We start from the raw sequence: 26,972 nt of genomic DNA, 5'->3' as shown, positions 1-26,972 counted from the left end.
TTTGACTCTAATCCTGGAAACTCACGGGCCCTCTTTTCCCTCTATCACAAAATCACACAACCTCCTACCTCTCTCCCCTCACACTTCTGTTCCTCTGAGACATGCAACACTCTGCTTATGTTTTTTAGTGAAAAGATCAACAAAATCCATCAGCACCTCGGGTCCTCTGCCCCCCCCCCCTCCCAGCCTTTCTACTCCTTCCCAACGACTTTCTGCCTTTGAACTCCCCCATTCCTCTATAATCTCAGACATTATCACCAAATCCAAGAACTCCTCCTGTCAACTCGGCCCCCTCCCTACTATCCTTATCAAGTCATGCCTACCCTCTCTTCTCCCATCTATTTCTACCATTATTCACTCCTCATTATCAACTGGAATTGTTCCTATCCCACTCAAAACCGCAGCTGTCACTCCAATCCTGAAAAAACCTGGCTCAGACCCAAACGATTTCAATAACTTACGTCCAATTTCCCACCTCCCATTCATCGCCAAAATTCTTGAAAAGACAGTTGTGTCCCAGCTTCACTCTCACCTCACTCACAATAACCTGTACGAACAATTCCAGTCTGGTTTCCGCCCCCGCCACAGTACTGAATCGGCTCTCATAAAAATCACGAATGATCTTTTTATGGCAGCCGATGCCGGTTCACTCTCCATCCTCATCCTTCTCGACCTGACCTCATCCTTTGACACCATTTCCCACCCTATCCTGCTCGACAGACTTTCCACCCGAGGCATCACACATACCCCACTCCGCCGGTTTCATTCCTATCTCTCTGATCGCTCACAATTCATCCAAATCAACTCGTTCACCTCACGGTCCTCTGGTGTGCCTCAAGGGTCTGTCCTGGGGCCACTTCTCTTTATTATCTACCTACTTCCTCTTGGCAATATTTTCCGTAAGTTTGGCATTCACTTTCACTGCTTCGCGGATGACACCCAACTCTACCTCTCCAGCAAACCCGACGCCTCTCTTCCACCTTCATCCCTCTCACTTTGCCTCTCAGAAATTAAATCCTGGCTTTCCCATAACTTTCTCAAGCTTAACAGTGACAAAACCGAACTTCTCCTTGTCGGTACCAAATCCAACCTCCACAAAACTAACAGTTTCTCTCTCACCATTGACAGTTCAACCGTGTCCCCCTCCCCTCAGGTCAAGAGCCTGGGTGTCATCCTCGATAGCTCACTATCTTTCCACTCCCATATAAATAACATAACTCGGTCTGCTTATTTCCACCTCCGTAATATTAACCGTCTCCGTCCCTCGCTCACCCCTCACTCCGCTGCTATCCTTATCCACAGTCTCGTCACCTCCCGCATCGATTATTGCAACGCACTTCTCTTCGGTATCAATCAGAAATTTCTCTCTTAAACTCCAACTGGTCCAAAATTCTTCAGCCCGGATCATCACTAGAACCCCCTCCTTTCACCACATCACCCCTGTCCTCCAGCAACTCCACTGGCTACCTGTTAAACATCATATCAAAGTCAAAATACTTCTGTTTACTTTCAAAGCCATCCATAACCTTGCTCCTCCCTATCTTTCTGACCTACTTCAAATCTCTGTTCCCTCTGGGTCCCTCAGATCCTCATCCTCCCTTCACCTCTATGTGCCCTCTGCCCCTTTCACCACAATAGGATGCAGAGCTTTCAGCCGCTCTGCTCCCAAACTCTGGAATTCTCTTCCTCCAAACATCCGTAATATTGACTCCCTCCCTATTTTCAAGGCTCACTTCAAAACCCACTTGTTTAAAATTGCTTTCAATGTCTAGTTCTATCTTCTATTTTATTATGTATCATTATACTTATGAGCTTATTGTTATGTGCTTTGTTTTAATGTTTTTATTGTAAAGTGTCCTTGGGTGTTTTGAAAGGCGCTTGAAATAAAATGTAATATTATTATTATCTTTTTCAGACACTGTTATTAGTTGTCCTAAATCCTGGTACATCGGTTGATTGAAAAGCTTTTGGTGACCATTTTGTTTGTTAGCGAATATTAGCAACATTCACTAACACTCCATGAGTCGTCACCTTACCGTGGTGGAGGGGTTTGTGTGTCCCAATGATCCTAGGAGCTAGGTTGTCTGGGCCTTCATGCCCCTGGTAGGGTCACCCATGGCAAACAGGTCCTGGGTGAGGGACCAGACAATGTACGACTCAGAAGACCCCATATGATGAAAAAGACAAGTGGATTTGGTTTTCCCTTGCCCGGACGTGGGTCACCGGGGCCTCTCTCTGGAGCCAGGCCTGGAGATGGGGCTCGTTGGCGAGCGCCTGGTGGCTGGGCCTACACCCATGGGGCCCGGTCGGGCTCAGCCCAAAGAGGAAACGTGGGTCCCCCTTCTCAAGGGCTCACCACCCATGGGAGGGGCCAGAGGGGTCGGGTGCAATGTGAGCTGGGCAGCGGCCAAAGGCGGGGACCCTGGCGGTCCGACCCTCGACTGCAGAAGCTAGCTCTGGGGACGTGGAATGTCACCTCTCTTACAGGGAAGGAGCCTGAGCTGGTGCACGAGGTTGAAAAGTTCCGACTAGACATTGTTGGGCTTGCCTCCACACACAGCCTTGTTTCCGGTACCAGCCCTCTCGAGAGGGGTTGGACTCTCTTCCACTCTGGAGTTGCCCACGGTGAGAGGCGTAGAGCAGGTGTCGGCATACTTATTGCCCCCCGACTCGCCGCCTGTACATTGGGATTCACCCCAGTAGACGAAAGGGTTGCTTCCCTCTGCCTTCAGCTGGGGGGACGGGTTCTGACTGTTGTCTGTGCATATGCACCAAACAGCAGTTCAGTGTACCCATCCTTTTTGGAGACCTTAGGTGGTGTGCTGGAGAGCGCTCCCCCTGGGGACTCCCTTGTTCTGCTGGGCGATTTCAATGCTCATGTGGGCAATGACAGTGGGACCTGGAAGGGCGTGATTGGGAGGAATGGCCCCCCCGATCAGAACAGGAGTGGTGTTTTGTTATTAGAATCAGAATCAGAATCAGAATCAGAATCAGAATACCTTTATTCGTCCCGCAATGGGGAAATTTGCAGTCCACAGCAGCAATTGAAGAGGGATGGGGTTGGGGTGGGAGTGAAAGGATAGAAAGCAAGATATTCTAAGCATAACAAGATAAAAATATCAACTGTATACTGTGCAAATGTAGATGTGCAAAAACCGTTCTATAAACAAGACTGTACATAGTGCAGAATCAAGAGATGCATTTAGATATATTGCAACAACCCATATTTACAAGAGTCCAGTTTTTTTTTTTTTTTTTTTTTTCACATGTGATCATTGGGAATTGTGAAGCCTGACAGCAGTCGGTAGGAACGAGCGGCGGTACCTCTCCTTCTTGCAGCGCGGGTGTAATAGTCTCTGGCTAAAGGAGCTACCCAGAGCTGTCAGGATGGGCAGGAGGGGGTGGGAGGGGCTGTCCGTCATAGCTTTTAGTTTAGCTAGCGTCCGTCTGTTGCCCACCTCCTCAAGAGAGTCCAGCGAGCAGCCCACGACAGAACTGGCCCGCTTGACAAAGCGCTCCAGTCTTTTTCTGTCCCGGGTGGTGATGCTGCCTGACCAGCAGACAATGCCATAATGGATGGCTGATGCCACCACAGAGTCATAGAAAGTCTTTAGGAGTGACCCCTGAACTCCAAAAGACCTCAGTTTCCTGAGGAGGAAGAGGCGACTCTGTCCCTTTTTGATTAGGGCATCCGTGTTTGTTGTCCAGTCCAGTTTATTGTTGAGAGTAACACCCAGGTACTTGTAGGAGGTCACCCTCTCAATGTCCGAACCCTGGATGTTCAATGGTGCAGGTGACGATTGTTTCCTGCAGAAATCCACCACCAGCTCCTTGGTTTTGCCAGTGTTGATCTGGAGGTGATTCTGCTGGCACCAGTCCACAAAGTCCTTTGTCAGTCCCCTGTACTCCCTATCGTCTCCCTCTGTAATGAGGCCGACAATAGCTGAGTCGTCAGAGAACTTCTGAAGGTGGCAGGTTGGGGTGTTGTAGTTGAAGTCCGAGGTGTAGAGGGTGAAGAGGAATGGAGCCAGGACTGTTCCCTGCGGCGCTCCGGTGCTGCAGAGAAGCCTGTCCGACTCACAGTTCTTTACCCTCACGTACTGTGGCCTGTTTGTGAGGTAGTCTGTAATCCAGGATGTGAGGTGATGGTCGACTCCGGCATGCTGCAGCCTGTCCCCCAGTAGACTGGGCTGGATGGTGTTGAAGGCACTGGAGAAATCGAAGAATGTGATCCTCACCGTGCTCCCAGCATTCTCCAGGTGCAGCAACGCCGTATGGAGGAGGTAGATGATGGCATCCTCCACACCGATGCTGGGCTGGTAGGCAAACTGCAGCGGGTCCAGCGATGAGCTTGCCAGCGGTCGCAGGTGGGCGAGGACGAGTCTCTCCAGCGTCTTCATCAGGTGAGACGTCAGCGCCACCGGTCTGTAGCTGTTGAGCTCTTTGGGGTTGGCAATCTTGGGCACTGGGACCAGGCATGACGTTTTCCCCAGCTGTGGAACTCTGCCCAGCTTCAGGCTCAGGTTGAACAAGTGCTGGACAATGTCACACAGCTGGTCGGAGCAGGTCTTGAGGAGTCGGGAACTGATGTCATCCGGACCTGCTGCCTTCCTCACCTTCATCCTCCTCAGTTGGTTCCTCACCTGCGCAGTTGTGACAGACAGGCAGGAACCAGGAGGCAGAGTGGCGGCTGAGGGTGTGGCAACGGTTGGGAGGGCAGATGTTGGTTGTGGAAAGCTGGTCGTGAGAGGGGGCAGGGAGGGTAAGGCCACAGTGAGAGTTGGTGCAGGTGCAGCTACAGGTGAAGTTGACGGTGGGCCGGGGGCGGCTGGCGTCTTGTCAAACCGATTGAAAAAGCGGTTGATTTCATCTGCCCAGTCCTTGTCTTTTTCGTTCAATGTCACTGGGCTTTTGTGGCCTGAGATGTTTTTCAGGCCCTTCCAGACACCAGCGACATTGCTGGCTTGCAGCTGCTCCTCCATTTTCATCCTGTAGGCCTTCTTCCCCTCTCTGATCTTCCTCCTCAGTTGGATCTGCACGGCCTTCAGTTCCTCTCTGTTGCCCGACACAAAAGCCCTTTTCTTCTCCTTCAGGAGGACTTTTATGTCGGGATTAATCCATGGTTTGTTGTTGGCAAAACACCGCACAGTCCTGGTGGGTACGGTGTTTTGTTCACAAAAGTTAATGTAGTCTGTGATGGTGTTGGTGAGTGAGTCAATGTCTTCCCCATGAATCTCAGTAAAGAGCTCCCACCTGGTTGAATCAAAACAGTCCCGCAGAGCTTCTTCAGCTTCTGTGGACCATCTTTTGATCGTGCGGGTCACAGCTGGTTGCCTCTGGACAAGGGGTTTGTACACAGGCTGGAGATAAACCATATTGTGGTCTGCTCTTCCGAGAGGGGGAGGGGGGAGGGTTTGTATGCATCCTTGGCGTTTGAATAAAATAGGTCCAATATGTTATTGTCTCTGGTGGCACAAGTTACATACTGTGTGAATGTTGGGAGGGAGAATTTCAGGGAAATGTGATTGAAGTCCCCTGAGATGATAAACAAGGCGTTGGGGGACTGGGTTTGCAGCTTGTTTACAACAGATATGAGGGCATCGGAGGCAGCGCCGCCATTTGCCGTAGGGGGAATGTACGTCGTCACGGCTATGACGTGTGAGAATTCCCGTGGCAGGTAATGCGGCCGAAGGCTAACGGCTAGCAGCTCGATGTCCCGAGTGCAAAGTTTTTCCTTCACCGTGATGTGCCCAGGATTGCACCATTTGTCATTCACAAATACAGCAATCCCCCCTCCTTTCTGCTTACCGCTGCCTTCATTTCTGTCCGCTCGTACGAGTTGGAAGCCCTCCAACTCTGCGTGGGCGTCCGGAGTGATTGCCGAAAGCCATGTCTCCGTGACGAGTAGCAAGCTGGCTTCCCGGTACTCCCTCTGATGTCGCGTTAGCGCCGCCAGCTCGTCCATTTTATTTGGGAGCGATCTCACGTTCCCCATGATGACGGACGGGAGAACGTGTCGGTATTTCCTCGTTCTTTTGCGGCGATCTTTCCCGGCCCGACATCCTCGTTTCCTCCTCTTCAATTCATCGGGGATGTCTGGTGCGGCGGCCGCTAGTCCGCTATTAGCCCGCCACGCTAGTAGCTGGTCTCGACTGTAAACAATGGGATTCCGCGTGCGCGTGGATTCCCCGTTCACAGGAGCGATGAAAAAGTAAAAAATAACGGCGATGAGCAAAAGAAAAGATGCCCATCTCCTCTCCGTAGGTTTATGGAGCGAGATCAGGCAAAACAAAAACGGAAAAGTAAAGAAGTGAAAAAGTAGACAAGAAAGGGAAAGAGCTGCTGTGGAGGCAGCCACACAGGGGGGCGCCATCTTTTAATTAGACTTCTGTGCTCAACACGGATTGTCTATAACAAACACTTTATTCAAACATAGGGGTATCCATATGTGCACATTATACTTATGAGCTTATTGTTATGTGCTTTGTTTTAATGTTTTTATTGTAAAGTGTCCTTGGGTGTTTTGAAAGGCGCTTGAAATAAAATGTAATATTATTATTATCTTTTTCAGACACTGTTATTAGTTGTCCTAAATCCTGGTACATCGGTTGATTGAAAAGCTTTTGGTGACCATTTTGTTTGTTAGCGAATATTAGCAACATTCACTAACACTCCATGAGTCGTCACCTTACCGTGGTGGAGGGGTTTGTGTGTCCCAATGATCCTAGGAGCTAGGTTGTCTGGGCCTTCATGCCCCTGGTAGGGTCACCCATGGCAAACAGGTCCTGGGTGAGGGACCAGACAATGTACGACTCAGAAGACCCCATATGATGAAAAAGACAAGTGGATTTGGTTTTCCCTTGCCCGGACGTGGGTCACCGGGGCCTCTCTCTGGAGCCAGGCCTGGAGATGGGGCTCGTTGGCGAGCGCCTGGTGGCTGGGCCTACACCCATGGGGCCCGGTCAGGCTCAGCCCAAAGAGGAAACGTGGGTCCCCCTTCTCAAGGGCTCACCACCCATGGGAGGGGCCAGAGGGGTCGGGTGCAATGTGAGCTGGGCAGCGGCCAAAGTCGGGGACCCTGGCGGTCCGACCCTCGACTGCAGAAGCTAGCTCTGGGGACGTGAAATGTCACCTCTCTTACAGGGAAGGAGCCTGAGCTGGTGCACGAGGTTGAAAAGTTCCGACTAGACATTGTTGGGCTTGCCTCCACACACAGCCTTGTTTCCGGTACCAGCCCTCTCGAGAGGGGTTGGACTCTCTTCCACTCTGGAGTTGCCCACGGTGAGAGGCGTAGAGCAGGTGTCGGCATACTTATTGCCCCCCGACTCGCCGCCTGTACATTGGGATTCACCCCAGTTGCTTCCAAAGGGTTGCTTCCCTCTGCCTTCAGCTGGGGGGACGGGTTCTGACTGTTGTCTGTGCATATGCACCAAACAGCAGTTCAGTGTACCCATCCTTTTTGGAGACCTTAGGTGGTGTGCTGGAGAGCGCTCCCCCTGGGGACTCCCTTGTTCTGCTGGGCGATTTCAATGCTCATGTGGGCAATGACAGTGGGACCTGGAAGGGCGTGATTGGGAGGAATGGCCCCCCCGATCAGAACAGGAGTGGTGTTTTGTTATTAGACTTCTGTGCTCAACACGGATTGTCTATAACAAACACTTTATTCAAACATAGGGGTATCCATATGTGCATGTGGCACCAGGACACCCTTGGTCGCAGTTCGATGATTGACTTTATAGTTGTATCATCGGATTTGCGGCCTCATGTTTTGGACATTCGAGTGAAGAGAGGGGCGGAGCTGTCAACTGATCACCACCTGGTGGTAAGTACGCTCCGTTGGTGGGGGAAGATGCAGGTCCGACCTGGAAGATCCAAACGTGTCAGAAGGAGTTTCAACTCCCACCTCCGGCAGAACTATACACATGTCCCGGGGGAGGTGGGGGACATTGAGTCCGAATGGACCATGTTCCGTACCTCCCTTGCTGAGGCGGCAAATCAGAGTTGCGGCCGTAAGGTGGTTGGTGCCTGTCGTGGCGGCAATCCCCGTACTCGCTGGCGGACACCAGTAGTAAGGGATGCCGTAAAGCTGAAGAAGGAGTCCTATCGGGCCTATATAGCCTGTGGGACTCCTGAGACAGCTGACTCGTATCGACTAGCCAAGCGGAATGCAGCCCCGGTGGTCGCCGAGGCAAAAACACGGGCATGGGAAGAGTTCGGTGAGGCTGTGGAAGCCGACTTCCGGACCGCTTCGAGGAAATTCTGGTCCGCCATCCGGCGTCTCAGGAGGGGAAAGCAGTGCACCACTAACGCTGTGTACAGTGAGAGTGGGGCGCTGATGACTTCGACTCGAGACGTCGTGAACCGGTGGGCAGAGTACTTCGAAGACTTTTTCACCTCCGTAATACACACCCCCCGGTCCCCCTTTTTCAAAAGGGGGACCGGAGGTCTATTCAGGGTCTATTCAGGGGTCCTAGAGGGACGGGTCCGTCGGAAAGTCGAGCCTCAGATTGAGGAGGAACAGTGTGGTTTTCGTCCCGGCCGCGGAACAGTGGACCAGCTCTACACCCTTAGCAGGGTCCTTGTGGGCGCATGGGAATTCGCCCAACCACTCTCCATGTGTTTTGTGGACTTGGAGAAAGCATTTGACCGTGTCCCTCGTGGAGTTCTGTGGAAGGTACTTTGGGATGGATGGACTAACACTCCAAAGCCTTCGCCACACAATGATATAGTTTTAACGGATCCAGAACCACCCGAGAGACTGATTGAAACCATTTAACATGTTTTTCTAAGTGATCATGGTGAAAAAAAAAGATGTGAATGTTTCATGTGAATGTTTCATTTATTGTTGCAAAAGTTAGCAATACTTTATTCAAGTTTAAGTTTGCTAATTACTGACATAATTAAATTAATTACATTTGTTAAAAGGCGGCCCGGTAGTCGAGTGGTTAGCACACCGGCTTCACAGTGCAGAGGTCGCCGGTTCGCGTTCCGGTCCGGCCTCCCTGTGTGGAGTTTGCATGTTCTCCGCCTCGTGCCCGAAGACAGCTGAGATAGGCTCCAGCAACCCCCGCGACCCTAATGAGGAATAAGCGCTACGGAAAATGAGATGAGATGATGGGACATTTGTTAAAAGTAAACAATTCAATTAAGAAAGGGAGATGATATGGATTGGATTGGATTGGATTGGATTTGCCTTTATTAGTCTTGCAGTGGAGAAATTTACAAATCGTATTTGCTGACTTTGACTTTTTGACTTGAGAACCAATTTTAAGAGATATTTCATTTTGCAATATTTACCAAAAGCCACATTGCCTCATTTACGGTTCTTATTAATTATCTAGAAGTGAAAGATGTTGTCTGCCGCGATAGAAAGACAACGTTTTGAATCAACGTCATGAGCGTTCACAACTGAAGAAATCATGTCACTATTTTATAAATACAGATGACTCATCTTGATTTTTTTTCTAATGGCAAAAGGGGGCATAGCTTGACTTCTATTTTCTCTCTTGACCAAAGCCAGCCATCTCACCTGCCCAGAGTCATAATAATAATAATAATAATAATAATAATAATAATAATAATAATAATAATAATTTCTCAGCGCCTTTAAAAACTCTCAAGGACACTTCACAGTCACGGGATAAGAACTTTTTTTGTGTGCGGGTGAGTAGCGGCAGCCATTCGCGCCAGCGTTCACTCTACCCGGAAGTAACACAGCAGCAACGTTATGAAAGGAAGGGTAAAGGAAAGAAAGAAGTAGAAAAACAAAATACAGGAGCTGCTGGAAAGGCAGCCACTCTCGCGTCACCATCTTGAAGTAAAAAAAAAAACCACAACTAAATAACAAATAATATGACAACACAATGACACAGAGTCATTCATTCTTCAGCACTTGCTGTACCCTCTTTGTGACATGAAGCAGGTCTAGATGAAAGAGGAGAGGATCGAAGCATCCTTTTCAGCAGTGGATCAGGGACGTCATGGTGGAATGTGCACGTCTACTACAAGCTAAATGTTGAAAGCAAATGCAGCTGAACTGACCCTAGCTATCTATTTGCTGTCTATTAGCTAACTAACTAGCTGGCTGGCTATCTATCTGGCTGTCTATTAGCTATATATATATTAGCTATCTGGCTGTCTATTAGCTATATATCTAACTACCTGGCTATCTAGCTATCCTTTACCCTTCCTTTCATAATGTTGCTGCTGTGTTACTTCCGGGTAGAGTGAACGCTGGCGCGAATGGCTGCCGCTACTCACCCGCACACAAAAAAAAGTTCTTATCCCGTGACTGTGAAGTGTCCTTGAGAGTTTTTAAAGGCGCTGAGAAATTATTATTATTATTATTATTATTATTATTATTATTATTATTATTATTATTATGACTCTGGGCAGGTGAGATGGCTGGCTTTGGTCAAGAGAGAAAATAGAACCTAGACACTGGTTTAGATATGTGGACGATACTTTTGTCATAATTAAGAAACAAGAAATTCAATCCTTCACAGATCATCTCAACTCTGTAGACTTCAACATTAAATTTACTCGTGAGGACATTCAAGAGAACCAACTAGCCTTCTTGGATTGTAAAGTAATTATAAAAGAGGACAGAGCGCTAAAAACAGAAGTCTTTAGGAAGGCTACGCACACTGACCAATACTTACTTTTTGACTCTAACCACCCTTTACAACATAAACTAGGAGTTATCAGAACCCTCCAGCATAGGGCTAAACTAATACCAACTAGCACTGAAGGTAGAGAAAAGGAGTCTAAACATATCAGGAGAGCACTCACTAACTGTGGGTACCCTCAGTGGTCATTCAACAAATGTCAGAAAGAAAGAATAGCGAACGAAACCAATAATTCTCAAGATTCTAAAAGGAGAGGAGTAGCAGTACCGTACATTGCAGGAGTTTCTGAAAAATTACAAAGAGTCCTTTGGCAACATAAAATTCCTACTTATTTCAAACCGATAAACACGTTAAGGCAAAAATTAGTGCATCCAAAAGATAGGCTACCAAATGAAAAACAAAGTAATGTAGTTTATTCCATACATTGTAAGAATGAAAATTGTAAAGAGCAGTACATTGGGGAGACTCAACAAATTCTCAAAAAAAGACTTTATCAACATCGCAGGGATAATACTAGTGGACCCCAATCGGCAGTACATTTGCACCTAAAAGCTACTAACCACTCATTTGACGACAATGAGGTTAAAATCTTAGCGAAAGAACATAGATGGTTTGAAAGGGGGGTAAAAGAGGCGATTCTTATAAAACAACAAAATCCTTCATTAAACCGGTCTGGTGGTGTGAGGTTCAATTTGGATCGTTCATACAATAGCCTGCTCAGGCAAAACAGGTTAGGCAACTTTCGCAATGCTGATGAGGGTCGTTATGCTGATGAGGTGATACCGGGGGGAGTGGGTGTAATAGGCCAATCGTTAGTCAGGAATGTCAGGCAAAACAAAAACGGAAAAGTAAAGAAGTGAAAAAGTAGACAAGAAAGGGAAAGAGCTGCTGTGGAGGCAGCCACACAGGGGGGCGCCATCTTTTAATTAGACTTCTGTGCTCAACACGGATTGTCTATAACAAACACTTTATTCAAACATAGGGGTATCCATATGTGCATGTGGCACCAGGACACCCTTGGTCGCAGTTCGATGATTGACTTTATAGTTGTATCATCGGATTTGCGGCCTCATGTTTTGGACATTCGAGTGAAGAGAGGGGCGGAGCTGTCAACTGATCACCACCTGGTGGTAAGTACGCTCCGTTGGTGGGGGAAGATGCAGGTCCGACCTGGAAGATCCAAACGTGTCAGAAGGAGTTTCAACTCCCACCTCCGGCAGAACTATACACATGTCCCGGGGGAGGTGGGGGACATTGAGTCCGAATGGACCATGTTCCGTACCTCCCTTGCTGAGGCGGCAAATCAGAGTTGCGGCCGTAAGGTGGTTGGTGCCTGTCGTGGCGGCAATCCCCGTACTCGCTGGCGGACACCAGTAGTAAGGGATGCCGTAAAGCTGAAGAAGGAGTCCTATCGGGCCTATATAGCCTGTGGGACTCCTGAGACAGCTGACTCGTATCGACTAGCCAAGCGGAATGCAGCCCCGGTGGTCGCCGAGGCAAAAACACGGGCATGGGAAGAGTTCGGTGAGGCTGTGGAAGCCGACTTCCGGACCGCTTCGAGGAAATTCTGGTCCGCCATCCGGCGTCTCAGGAGGGGAAAGCAGTGCACCACTAACGCTGTGTACAGTGAGAGTGGGGCGCTGATGACTTCGACTCGAGACGTCGTGAACCGGTGGGCAGAGTACTTCGAAGACTTTTTCACCTCCGTAATACACACCCCCCGGTCCCCCTTTTTCAAAAGGGGGACCGGAGGTCTATTCAGGGTCTATTCAGGGGTCCTAGAGGGACGGGTCCGTCGGAAAGTCGAGCCTCAGATTGAGGAGGAACAGTGTGGTTTTCGTCCCGGCCGCGGAACAGTGGACCAGCTCTACACCCTTAGCAGGGTCCTTGTGGGCGCATGGGAATTCGCCCAACCACTCTCCATGTGTTTTGTGGACTTGGAGAAAGCGTTTGACCGTGTCCCTCGTGGAGTTCTGTGGAAGGTACTTTGGGATGGATGGACTAACACTCCAAAGCCTTCGCCACACAATGATATAGTTTTAACGGATCCAGAACCACCCGAGAGACTGATTGAAACCATTTAACATGTTTTTCTAAGTGATCATGGTGAAAAAAAAAGATGTGAATGTTTCATGTGAATGTTTCATTTATTGTTGCAAAAGTTAGCAATACTTTATTCAAGTTTAAGTTTGCTAATTACTGACATAATTAAATTAATTACATTTGTTAAAAGGCGGCCCGGTAGTCGAGTGGTTAGCACACCGGCTTCACAGTGCAGAGGTCGCCGGTTCGCGTTCCGGTCCGGCCTCCCTGTGTGGAGTTTGCATGTTCTCCGCCTCGTGCCCGAAGACAGCTGAGATAGGCTCCAGCAACCCCCGCGACCCTAATGAGGAACAAGCGCTACGGAAAATGAGATGAGATGATGGGACATTTGTTAAAAGTAAACAATTCAATTAAGAAAGGGAGATGATATGGATTGGATTGGATTGGATTGGATTTGCCTTTATTAGTCTTGCAGTGGAGAAATTTACAAATCGTATTTGCTGACTTTGACTTTTTGACTTGAGAACCAATTTTAAGAGATATTTCATTTTGCAATATTTACCAAAAGCCACATTGCCTCATTTACGGTTCTTATTAATTATCTAGAAGTGAAAGATGTTGTCTGCCGCGATAGAAAGACAACGTTTTGAATCAACGTCATGAGCGTTCACAACTGAAGAAATCATGTCACTATTTTATAAATACAGATGACTCATCTTGATTTTTTTTCTAATGGCAAAAGGGGGCATAGCTTGACTTCTATTTTCTCTCTTGACCAAAGCCAGCCATCTCACCTGCCCAGAGTCATAATAATAATAATAATAATAATAATAATAATAATAATAATAATAATTTCTCAGCGCCTTTAAAAACTCTCAAGGACACTTCACAGTCACGGGATAAGAACTTTTTTTTGTGTGCGGGTGAGTAGCGGCAGCCATTCGCGCCAGCGTTCACTCTACCCGGAAGTAACACAGCAGCAACGTTATGAAAGGAAGGGTAAAGGAAAGAAAGAAGTAGAAAAACAAAATACAGGAGCTGCTGGAAAGGCAGCCACTCTCGCGTCACCATCTTGAAGTAAAAAAAAAAAACACAACTAAATAACAAATAATATGACAACACAATGACACAGAGTCATTCATTCTTCAGCACTTGCTGTACCCTCTTTGTGACATGAAGCAGGTCTAGATGAAAGAGGAGAGGATCGAAGCATCCTTTTCAGCAGTGGATCAGGGACGTCATGGTGGAATGTGCACGTCTACTACAAGCTAAATGTTGAAAGCAAATGCAGCTGAACTGACCCTAGCTATCTATTTGCTGTCTATTAGCTAACTAACTAGCTGGCTGGCTATCTATCTGGCTGTCTATTAGCTATATATCTAACTACCTGGCTATCTAGCTATCTAGCTATTTTCTGTAAATTAGCTACCTAACTAGCTGGCTATCTAGCTTGCTAGCGATTTGCTGTCTATTAGCTATCTAACTAACTAGCTGGCTATCTATCTATCTAGCTATTTTCTGTCTATTAGCTATCTAACTGACTGGCTGGCTAGCTATTTATCAAGCTAGCTATCTATTAATAATAATAATAATAATACATGTCATTTCAAAACACTTAAGGCCACTTCAGTCACAGGACAAGCCTCCCTGTGGGTGAGCAGCGGCAGCCACACGCGCCAGCGTTCACTGAACCCACTCATGTCATGCGTGATAAGGCCTCAAAATGACCCAGATTACTAAAAAAGAAAAAGTGGATAAATCAGGATTACCAGACATAAAAAAATTAAATTGACAGAATGGCCACTCACTTTAATTGTTTTTATATGGACTCTGATTTACAAAGATCCCACAGAGGGGTTTGTTAAATTCCACTCAAACTGATTGCGTACGCCGTTGGTTGGAATGCTGCGGGCGATCACAAAAGACTGCGAACATTTCGAACCATCCCCAAAAAGTAGGCCCTTAGTGTCAAGTTCACTCACTCTAACAAATGACAAACACACAATCAGTGATGGACTTGTGCTAGCACAGCTAGCAAAATTGCCTTGTGTAGTCAATCGACACCAATGAAATCAACGGTGTGTATCGTTGTGTAAAATGACACAATTTCAATTGTGAGCGAGGGGGAAGTTTTGGAACGCTTTTTCTTTTCAAATTACCCACCAAAATTGAAAACCTTTATCCCATCATCACAAACATTTTCTTTTTTTCATTCATGGCTTCATTTGATTCTTTTAAAAGAAAGGAAATTACTACATCAAACGAATGATGGCTTCAGTCCAAGCACACATTTTGTACTTTAAAAAAAAACATTTTACAAAATGTAACAAAATTATCTCAAACCTCCTCCGAGGTTCATTAAATATCTTAATGCATTAATATGAAGCAAAAAAATATTTTTATTATTATGTTTTTCAATTTAAAGTTCATTATGATTTCACATGTCCATCTTCTTCTTCTTCTTTTCCTTTCGGCTTTTCCCCTCAGGGGTCGCCACAGCGAATCAATGTCCTCCATCTATCCTGGTTTTGTGCATCCTCTTCTCTCACACCAGCTACCTTTATGTCCTCTTTGACCACATCCATAAACCTCCTCTTGGGTCTTCCTCTCGGTCTCCTGCCTGGCAGTTCAAGACTCAGCATCCTTCTCCCGATATAGTCACTGTCTCTCCTCTGGACATGTCCAAACCATCTCAGTCAGACTTTCTTTCCAAAGCCTCTAATATGAGTTGTCCCTCTAATGTACTCCTTCCTGATCCTATCCAACCTGGTCACTCCCAAAGAAAACCTCAACATCTTCAGCTCTGCTACCTCCAGCTCTGCTTCCTGTCTTTTCTTCAGTGGCACTGTCTCCAGTCCAAACATCATGGCTGGTCTCACCACGGTTTTATACACTTTTCCTTTCATCCTAGCTGAACCCCTTCTATCACACATCACACCTGACATTTTTCTCCAGCTGCTCCAGCCTGCCTGGACACGCTTCTTCACCTCTTTTCCACACTCTCCATTGCTCTGGACAGTTGACCTCGAGTACTTAAAATCCTCCACCTTCTTTATCTCTTCTCCCTGTAGCATCACTCTTGCACTTGGATCCCTCTCATTCACACACATATATTCCGTCTTGCTCCTCCTTTCCAGGGCATATCTCCACACCTCAAGTTTCTCCGCCACCTGTTCCCTGTTCTCGCTACAGATCACAATGTCATCTGCAAACATTACGGCCCAAGGAGATTCTTGTCTAACATCGTCTGTCAACCTGTCCATCACCATAGCAAACAAGAAGGGGCTCAGAGCTGACCCCTGGTGGAGTCCCACCTCCAACTTGAATTCCTCCGTCACACCAACAGCACACCTCACAACTGTCTTACAGTCATGATACATGTCTTGCACCGCTCTGACATACTTTTCCGTCACTCCAGACTTCCTCATGCAATGCCACAGCTCTTCTCTGGGCACCCTGTCGTACGCTTTCTCCAGATCTTCAAAGACACAATGCAATTCCTTCTGACCTTCTCTGTACTTCTCTATCAGCATTCTTAAAACAAACACTGCATCTGTCGTACTCTTTTTTTGGCATGAAGCCATACTGCTGCTCACAAATGTTCACTTCTGCTCTTAGTCTAGCTTCAACTACTCTTTCCCAGAATTTCATTGTATGGCTCATCAACTTTATTCCTCTGTAGTTAGTACAACTCTGCACATCTCCTTTGTTCTTAAAAATGGGCACGAGTACACTTCGTCTCCATTCTTCAGGCATCTGTTCACCATCTAAGATCTTGTTGAATAACCCAGTCAGGAACACCACCACCACCTCTCCAAGACACTTCCATACCTTGATTGGCAAATCATCAGGGCCCCCTTCATCCTCTTCAGCGCCCTCCTCACTTCATCCTTGCTAATGTTTGCTACGTCTTGGTCCACAACAGTCACGTCTTCTACTCTTTGTTCCTCCTCATTTTCCTCATTCATCAATTCTTCAAAGTACTCTTTCCATCTTGCCATCACACTACTGGCACCTGCAGGTCCTTCCCGTCTTTGTCTCTCTGTCTCGCCAGCCTGTAAAGATCAGTCTCACCTTCCTTGCTGTCCAGCCGAGCATTTAAGTCGTCATAGGCCTCTTGTTTGGCCTTTACCACCTTTACTTTAACCGTGCGCTGCATCTCCTTGCACTGCTGTCTACTCTCATCCGTCCTCTCACTGTTCCACTTCTTCTTTGCTAACCTCTTTCTCTGTATACACTCCTGCACCTCCCCGTTCCACCACCAAGTCTCCTTATCTACCTTTCTTCCACTCGATACACCAAGTACTTTCCGACCTGCGTCTCTGATTATGTTCGCTCTAGTTTGCCAGTCATCTGAAGGACCTCTTGCCCACCCAGTGCTTGTCTTACCTCCTTCCTAAATGTCATGCAACACTCTTCCTTTTTCAACTTCCACCATTTTGTCCTCACTTCAGCCTTTGGTTTCTTCATCTTCCTCACTGCCAGCGTCATCCTACACACCACCAACCTATGCTGTCTGGCTACACTCTCACCAACCACTACTTCGCAGCCACTGATTTCCTTTAGATGGCGCCGTTGACACAAAATGTAGTCTACCTGTGTACTTCTGCCTCCACTCTTATAGGTCACCCTATGATCCTGTCTCTTCTGAAAGAAAGTATTCACAATAGCCATTTGCATTCTCTTAGCAAAGTCAACCACCATGTGTCCTTCAGCGTTCCTCATCTGGAGTCCAAACCTGCCCATCACCTCCTCATCACCTTTGTTTCCTGCGCCAACATGTCCATTGAAGTCTCCACCAATGACAACCCTCTCACTTCTCGGAATGTTCTGTATGACTTCATCAAAGTCCAACCAAAATGTATTATTATTATTATTATTATTATTATTATTATTATTATTATTATTATTATTATTATTATTATTATTATTACATGCGGATCAAACCTCTAAAGATGGAGGACACTGATTTGCTGTGGTGACCCCTTATAGGGAAAAGCCGAAAGGAAAAGAAGAAGATTTATTATTATTATTATTATTATTATTATTATTATTATTATTATTATTATTGTTATTATTATTATTATTTATACTATTCATTAATTTGTTGTGCACTCTATATGAAATATGTGGAGGGGATGAAACATTCTAATGGCTTCCCCACATTCATAGTGTCCCCCGAGAGGAAACCGTAACGGCAATGCGGCAAAAAATGAGTTTTACACCTTTGGTCTAAACTCTACAGCAAATATGAAAGGAAGTAATTGAATGGAGTCTCTACAGCACAGGTGTCAAAGTAAAGGCCGGGGGGCCAAATCCGGCCCGCTACATCATTTTTTTTGGCCCGCGAAAGCAAATCAAACTGGTGAAATTCCATGATGCTAGCTAAAATCCTAACCAAAATTTCATATTTTTGGATATAAACCACAGTAACAGTCATTATTCTTGACTTCAGATTTGGAAACTAGCTATTCATTAATTTGTTGTACGCTCTATATGTAATACGTAGAGGGGGATTAAACATTCTACTGGCTTCCCCAAATTCATAACGGCCCTCGAGAGGAAACCATAACTACAATGTGGCCCGCGGCAAAGAATGACTTTGACACCCTTCCTCTATAGTATACTGTACTATATTATCCACACTAAAGGTGCTTAGAACTATGAATGGCCTATTTTAAAACTGTTTTTCTTATAGGTGCATGGAATAAAAGCTACAATAGTGGTTATGGTGCCATTGTGCATCCACGAGATGGCGCTACACTAAAGGGAATACAATACAATGTAGTGCTGTTTACTGTATATTGAACTTTAACAACAGTACATTTACCAGTACATAACCTGCCCATCACCTCCTCATCACCTTTGTTTCCTGCGCCAACATGTCCATTGAAGTCTCCACCAATGACAACCCTCTCACTTCTCGGGATGTTCTGTATGACTTCATCAAAGTCCAACCAAAATGTCTCCTTCTCCGCCAGCTCGCATCCTACTTGTGGGGCATACCCACAAACAACATTGAACATCACGCCTTCAATTTCTAGCTTCAGACTCATCATTCTATCTGATACTCTTTTTACTTCTAATACATTCCTAACAAACTCCTCTTTTAAGATAAGCCCAACTCCATTTCTCTTTCTGTCATCACCGTGATAGAACAACTTCAACCCTGACCCTAAGCTTCTAGCCTTGCTCCAGTTCCACCAGGTCTCCTGGACACACAGTATGTCTACCTTCCTTCTCTGCATCATGTCAACCAGCTCTCGACCTTTACCTGTCATTGTTCCTACATTCAAAGTTCCTACTCTTCGTTGTATACTCTTGGCGTTCCATTTGTCTCTTTTCCTCCGGGCATACCTCCCTCCTCCCTCCTCTCCTTCTTCGACCAACAGTAGTCCATTTTCCACTGGCACCTTGAAGGTCAACAGTACCAATGGCGGGCGTTGTTAACCGGGCCTCGACCGATCCGGTATGGGATTCAGAGGTTTGATTCGCATATTTGTTTTGGCAAAAAATGTTACGTCGGATGCCCTTCCTGACACAACCCTCTGTATTTATCCGGGTTTGGGACCAGGACAATAAGACACTGGCTTGTGCCCCCTTGTGGCTACATTACAGGTCCATATAGTCAATGAAAAGAAAAAAAAGCATACAACTCACTTCTACATCCATTAGTACTCTGGAGTACAATGGTACCTTGGCTTACAAATGTAATTGGTTCCTCGACAGAGTGTTTAAGGTGAAAAGTGTGTATCCCAAAAATTAATTTCCCATAGGAAACCATTAAAATGAGAATAATCCGTTTCCAGGTCCCCATAAAACATAATTTTCTACTTTCTCATTTTCTAAGCCTTAAAACTACACAAAATATACCTTATTTTATTTATAATAAATGTGCTATGCTATTAGAATTAAAGAAATAATCTGTACTGTATAATTAAGTCGTTTTATTTACCTTTGTGATTGTTGTTGATGGCTGAATGGAATGGAGTGGCCGGTTTCATCAGCATGAAATCCATTTTCTCACTCTTTCTCTGTCGTCTGCCTGTCTCTTTAATGTTTCAACCACCTCCCCTCACTGCTCCGTTCTTGACCAATCACGTGGCTTTAACCGAAGACTGGGGGTTGGGAATAGAGGAGAAAAACAGTTGGCTGCCATTTTGTTGCTAGAAGAACGGGCTCGTTCGCAAATGACACATCACTCATTTAGGCAGCTCCGTGTGTATCCCGAAAAAAGTTTGCATGCTAAGGTAAAATTTTCATAAATTTAAAGTTCGTAAACCAAAAAGGTCATAAGCCAAGGGGTTCGTAAACCGAGGTATCAATGGAGTTCCATCTTAAAATGACCAAAACTAGGTGAGTAATACACAACATGTAAGGATGTACTTAATAATACAATGGTGTAACCATTTTTATCATATAATAAAATGGAAACAAAGAAAGAAAAGAGAAGAGAAAAAAATAATAAAATTACAATAAAATATTTGACTCAACACTTTCTGTTACGGGGAGTTTAAATATAGCACATTTATTTTACATAAAATAAGGTATATTCTGTGCAGTTTTAATGCTTATTTTGTAGAAGATTATATTTTATGGGGACCTGGAAACTGATTATTCTCATTTCTTATGGTTTCCTATGGGAAATTGATGTTTGGAAAACACACTTTTCACCTTACACCCTTTCTGAGAACCAATTAAGTTCGTAAGCTGAGGTATGACTGTATATATAAGCAATACACGATTACACATTTACACATTTCTCAAAAGTACAAAACGGACTGGCTATGTTTTTATAATGTCGGCCATTTTCCAAGCAGTTTACACCAGAACTTTCTCAGATGGATATGTGAAACAAGCCCTTATGAAACCAACCATCTGGCATGTGAAGTTTCTGCTCTGCCTGAGACGAGACTGCATGAAATGAAGGCTATAACTCCCCCCCCCCCCCAATAATGGGTTTCAGAAGAGCCGACCGACTGTGCCGGAGTAGAAATTTCACAACGGAATTGATTTTGCAAAAGCTTTGAGGTTGAATGAAAGCAAAGAAGTGTTTTTATTGTGGTTTTTCGGGGAACCAATTGATGGTGTCGTATGTGAAATGGATATTTTACGTTATTTGTTACACGGCTGGTACTGTGTGCGATGAACCTGGATGATGACCAAAGTGACGATGCAAGAAATCCACACCTTCCTAAGGGCGTGCAAAGATGCTGCAAGGGTCACTTTGTCTCTAGCCTTGTGCCGCATTTCGTTCTGTGCTGACAGCCAGCCTGATTTAGTGTAATGATATAATCGCAGCGGGAAAACTGAACGACTGTTTTCGTGACCAGACTCAAAAAAAAAGGCTGACCACTTTTTGTGGTCTTTTATCTTGACAGTGCAATTTAGACAAACAGATTTCTTATGAAATAACTGCTTTGCAGCCATTTTCTATATACAGTACTGAAGAAAAGTAATTCAAAAGACCGAGGAAATAAATGCAACAGGTACGGAGTGGAAATAAGAAGACAAAACTGCGAACTACCCACTCAATGAGAATCTAAAGCACTGGTGGCCAAATCTGGCCCGCCACATCATTTCATTCGGCCCGCGAAAGCAAACAAAGTTGTGAAATTTCATTTCACAACTTGAGAGTGGCCGCCTTTCCAGCAGCTCATGTATTTTGTTTTTGTACTTTCATTCAATCCATGTTTGCTAAATTGTCAGATCAGAATCAGAATCATCTTTATTGCCAAGTATGTAGAACACACAAGGAATTTGTTTCCGGTACAACACGCTGCACTAATATCATCATCAAATAAATTGCAAAGCGGCACTATACAGTACCATTTGGGTGACTGTTTAAAGAGTCAATGGCTTGGGGGAAGAGGCTGTCCTTACTGTAGGTCCGAGCATGCATGCATGCATACATACATACATACATACATACATACATACATACATACATACATACATACACACACACACACACACACACACACACACACACACACACATACATACATACATACATACACACATACGAATCCCGAAATTGTGATTCTCATTTGCACTTTTATATACCCTGCACAGTACAACTTCACCAAAACAACATCATCCAAATCTTTTTTACACGAGCAATGAATTCACACACTGCCCTTAAGAAATGTTCCACTGATCATTCAGCTAAAAGTAAAACAGCCAGTGGTCCTAAAGTCATGAATAATGACTGGTGTTATGTGTTGATGATAGCTAAGAGCAGTGCCTTCACAGACACAGTTTGAAATCCACCCTATTAAATCATTCATGCAATCATTCTCTGTGGTGCGCTTTCATTTTTTATTCAAGAATGAAACAGATTCCTACAATCTTAACATAGGATAGCATGAGATATACTTAAATAAATGAATAAATAGTGCGGCTTGAATGAATATTCCCAATCTGGAGTTCTTGTAAAGTTACTAAATTATTGCACACCATCTTTCCACCCATGTTATAATCAGTGTATCCCTCATGAGGGATAAACTGGCTACCAATGGCAGGGCATACAGTACATAGAAAAACAACCATACGTGCTCAACTCACACCAAGGGACAATTTAGAGGAAGGGTGTCAAAGTCATTTGTTGCCGTGGGCCACATTGTAGTTAGTGTTTCCTGTTGGGGGCCATTATGAATTTGGGGAAGCCATTAGAATGTTTCATCCCCTCCACATATTCCATACGATGTGCACAACAAATGAATGAATAACTAGTTTTCAAATTGGAAGTCACAAGTAACAACTGTGATTGTGGTTTACATGGGACAATTTGAAATTTTGTTTCAACTTTTGCAAGCATGACGGAACTTGACATGCTTGATTTGCTTTGGCAGCTCGAATAAAATAATGTGGCAAGCCCGATTTGGGCCTTAACTTTGACACCTGTGATTTAGAGTGTTCCATTAACTCATTCACTGCCATTTGCGAATTTATTCGAGAATTGAAAATCTGGCAATGTTTTTTTCCTCCCACGAAAGGGCAGCATTTGCCTTCAGATTGTACAGCCGCCCTCATTTCAAGCTCATATAACTCCAACCCCATATAACTTAGGAATTAACTTTATTTTTCTGATGAAAAAAGAGAGTTTGAGGTTTCTTACGCTACATAAAATGTTTATGTAGTCCTAAAACTCAGTATTCTATGGGTCCTCCAATTTGAGTGAAAATGACAAAAACCCTGACACTGGATGGACACATTTTTTCACGTCTGACAGTGAATGAGTTAACCTTCCATGCGTGTGGGAGGAAACCGGAGTACCAGGAGAAAACCCACGGAGAAGAACCTCACAATGGAAAGTTAGAGTCGGAATCCAACCATGCACCTCTGGCACTGCGAAGGTCTAACCAGTAGACCTTATTGCATACCTTCATATAAATCTGACAAAATCATAAATAATCCATAAAGTGACTGGTCGCTGTCACGGTTTCAAACCACCGGTTCACAACGTTAATATTTATTTGTGATCGATGCGATAATTTCACCGAGTATCGGGAAGTTGATGCTGAACAGAAACGTGCTGCAGCACTGATAAGTGCGGCACAGTAAGAGCGCAATGGCGCAGGCCAGCGAAGGGCGACCGAGCAGTAGCCCGTGACAGCGGATGTACGAGTGCGCTTAAAATCTTAAAATCCAGTGCCAACCTTTACCATTTGCTCTTTATTTATTCACGTCAAACGCAAACGAGCTGGTCTCGATGCAGTTTGGCAATAAACCGAAATTATGGGGTCAAATGTTGAACTCACCAATCAGAGGATAAAAATTGTTGGCCTGGCTATGTGAGGTAATAAAAGGCTTTGTATGCTGAGTAATTATATGATCGGTCGCTTGTATTATGTCAAATGTGCTGGGGAGAAAAAAAAAGGAATGGTTCATTTCATTCAGATTCTTTGCCTCCTGTTCCTTTCAGACATGTCTGTACAACACTATTGATACTCCTAAAGTAGCAAATAAAACTTGACTGAAAATTAAATGACAATCAACAGTTGCTCTGTTTTTGTCACTCAATAGATGGTACAGTCAAACCTGGGTTTTTGACCATAATCCGTTCCAGAAATCTTTTTGAGAAAAAAAAAAAATATATATGTAGTAAAGTCTGGTTATATGGATATCGGTTATATCGACAATACTGCTTATTACGATACTATTTCTATGAATGCAAGGAGAAAATTTACATGCCGCAGGATCGGATATATCGATAGTCCGGTTATATTGATATGTTTTCCGACTCCCGAGAACATCGATATAACGAGACTTTACTGTATCTTCTTCTTCTTGTCCTTTGGGCTTTTCCCTTGACGGGGTCGCCACAGCAAATCAGTGTCCGCCATCTTTAGAGGTTTGATCCGCGTTTTTGTTTTGGCCAAGCTTTTACGTCGGATGCCCTTCCTGACACAACCCTCTGTATTTATCCGGAGCAACATTACACACTCCGACATTTCTATTATGAAACATTTTTGCACAGTTTTAGTATCCACCACAGTCCTCTGACATTTGTATTATCTGAGAATACTTTGTTTTTTTATCTTTTTACCCCCTTTCAAATTGCTGCTGTGGACTGCAAATTTTCACTGCAAATTTTGTGGGACTATTTAAGGCTTTCTGATTCTGAAAACCCAAATAGAACTGTCTAGTGCCTCTTTACTGTATATGTATATATATGTGTGTGTCGTGTGTGTGCGTGTGTGTGTGCGCGTGTGTGTGCGCGTGTGCGCGCGTGTGTGTGTGTGTGTGTGTGTGTGTGTGTGTGTGTGTGTGTGTGTGTGTGTGTGTGCGTGCGTGCGTGCGGGCGGGCGGGCGTGTGTGTGTGTAGGCGTGTGTGTGCAGCCGTTTATATGCGTTGATGCGTTTATTTTCTACATTCATTGTATACAAAGTATAATATTTCTCGAGCTAATCATTTCAATTGAAGTGTTCTGTGCTCATTTGACTGACTGTGTAGATTCAATCAAACAAATCAACACGAAATTTATTTAGAATCACCCAAAAATGTGACGACAAACCCGAATCTACTCGTGTCAAATTCAAGTTCCCATGGGCCAGATATGGCCCACCATATAATTTGATGTGGCCCTCAGAAAGACTGAGATTTCGCATTAATTTTGTAACACTTACATGTAATAAGTTGATAAAGCGATGAAACGTTGTAGCAGGCCTCTGAGGGGCAGACACAACTCAAAAATAACTAAAGCTCACGTGTTTCCCTTTATTTCAAGACCTCTCAGGAATTTCTTGACCAACTGATGTCAAAGCTCGGTGGGAAAAACTCAGAGGAGACCGGCGGTTTTCAGGAAGCTCCCCTAGCTTACGACGCTGTGTGGGCTCTCGCTCTGGCTCTCAACAAAACCGTAGGACCTCTGAAGGCCAAGGGTCGTCGCCTAGAGGATTTCAATTACAACAACCGAGATGTCACGGCTGAAATCTACCGTGCCCTCAACACCAGCTCCTTCGAAGGAGTTTCGGTGAGTACAGAAAAGAAAAAAAAAATCCATCCATGATGAGGTGCAGGGAGCGTGAGAGGGATCAGGAATGAGATATTATTCGACGGATGAAGAAAACCAGAGGTGAAAGTGCAATGCACAGAGAGGGGTGTTAAAACATTAATATTCTGCATGTCTCTTTCAGGGCCATGTCATATTTGATGCCCAAGGTTCTCGGATGGCCTGGACTCTAATTGAGCAGCTCCAAGGTATGGCACGGCTTGTTACTGCTACGGACTGAAAATGGAATTCATTACAATTACAAGGTCATTTCTTGCACCATCAAACTGTGAATATAAAGTCGAAAAAAAATACAGTGATACCTCATTTTAGCTTACAAACTGTTCGCCTTGCGAGCATTAAATTCGTGAGAATGTAATCTTGGCATACAAACGTGTTTTCGGGAAACACACAGAGTGGTGGACTAGTTTTTGGCAGAAGAACACCAAACCATACTGTTGAACACCGCCACCGTGCCTGGCGCACTAGTTTTCCACATCCGCTTTCTTTGAATATAGTTTTTGCTTTTTTGAATGTTGCTGTGCCGATGACCATTTTGCGTTTGGGAGCCTTTTACTGACTGAGTTGCTTGTTCTGTAGACACAAAAGGTCATAAGTCTTCGTGCGCCGGTCCCAAGCCCCGATAAATACTGAGGGTTGTGTCAGGAAGGGCATCCGACGTAAAAGCTTGGCCAAAACAAACCTGCGGATCAAACCTCTAAAGGTGGAGGACGCTGATTTGCTGTGGCGACCCCTTGTAGGGAAAAGCCGAAAGAAAAAGAAGACTTTCTTTGAGTACACTCAGTGCAGACGTCATTTGTGGGACCGAAAAAGACCTCACCACAGGCTAGTGTTAAGCCGAAGAGGACGCAAAAGAAAATTACGGTCGGGCAGAAGAAGGAGATCATCGAGAAACACGAACGAGGTGTGCGTTTGTGTGACTTAGCGTCCCGCAACCATTATGCTAAGTCGACCATTGCTACGTGTGGCTAAGTGTGTTTCTGTGTTGTCTAAGCAACGATCTCAGGCAATAAAAGAGGTTGAAAAACTTCTGTTGATTTGGATTAACGAAAAGCAGCTAGCAGGGGACTGTGTAATTGAGGGTATTATCACCTAGAAAGCACGGCAACTTCACTCGGATATCATCAAGAGGCAACGACATCAACGACCATCACAAAGGTCAATAAAACGACTTAGACAGTATGGTTTATTTCTTTAATTACAATACAATGGCACATTTATTATACACAAAATAAGTTACATTTTGTGTCGTTTTAAGGCTTATTTAGTTGAAAATTATGTTTTATGGGGACTTGGAAACTGATTATTCTCATTTGTAATGGTGTCTTATGGGAAATAAATGTTTGGCAGACAAACCTTTTGCCTTTCACACACTTTCTGGGAACTAATTAAATTCATAAGATGAGATATCACTGTACAACAAATATACAGAATATTAAAAAAAAAACAAGATGCAAATGGGGAGTAATGTTGGACATATTTCTTGTCCAGTGTCGATTTAGTTCCCAGTCACGGATATTCCATCACAATGTTTCTTGTGACTGAGTGGGGATCGGTCCAAAATTGTTCCTCAGACGGTACAGGCATTAGTTTTCTGAGATCCCGAACGATATAAGCGGATAGAGAATGGATGCCGGGATAGCTTGATAGTAGTGTTGTGGGAGGGCAGATCCATGTCACGCTGATGAATATGTCCAAGCATCCTTCAAATAAGACTTTGAGACACAATGTAAAATTAACGAAAGATCGGGTTCATCAAGGCAAGTAGTGTAGGGTCTTCTCA

At 44.8% G+C, this 26,972-nt stretch overlaps 1 protein-coding gene across 1 annotated transcript in view; it reads left to right on the top strand.

Moving 5' to 3' along the window:
• gabbr1b (gamma-aminobutyric acid type B receptor subunit 1b) overlaps positions 1-26,972 on the top strand; it is a 235,593-nt gene that overhangs the window by 132,828 nt on the left and 75,793 nt on the right. The window contains exons 13-14 of the mRNA XM_089023383.1: positions 24,905-25,150; positions 25,314-25,377. Coding sequence (XP_088879509.1) covers positions 24,905-25,150; positions 25,314-25,377 — 310 coding nt within the window. The remainder of the gene's footprint in view (positions 1-24,904; positions 25,151-25,313; positions 25,378-26,972) is intronic.

The sequence above is a fragment of the Hippocampus bargibanti genome, linkage group LG20 (genome assembly GCF_051943395.1).
Source record: "Hippocampus bargibanti isolate YZ-2025 linkage group LG20, ASM5194339v1, whole genome shotgun sequence".
NCBI classification, from domain to species: domain Eukaryota; kingdom Metazoa; phylum Chordata; class Actinopteri; order Syngnathiformes; family Syngnathidae; genus Hippocampus; species Hippocampus bargibanti.
This window is presented reverse-complemented; position numbering and strand designations above follow the sequence as displayed.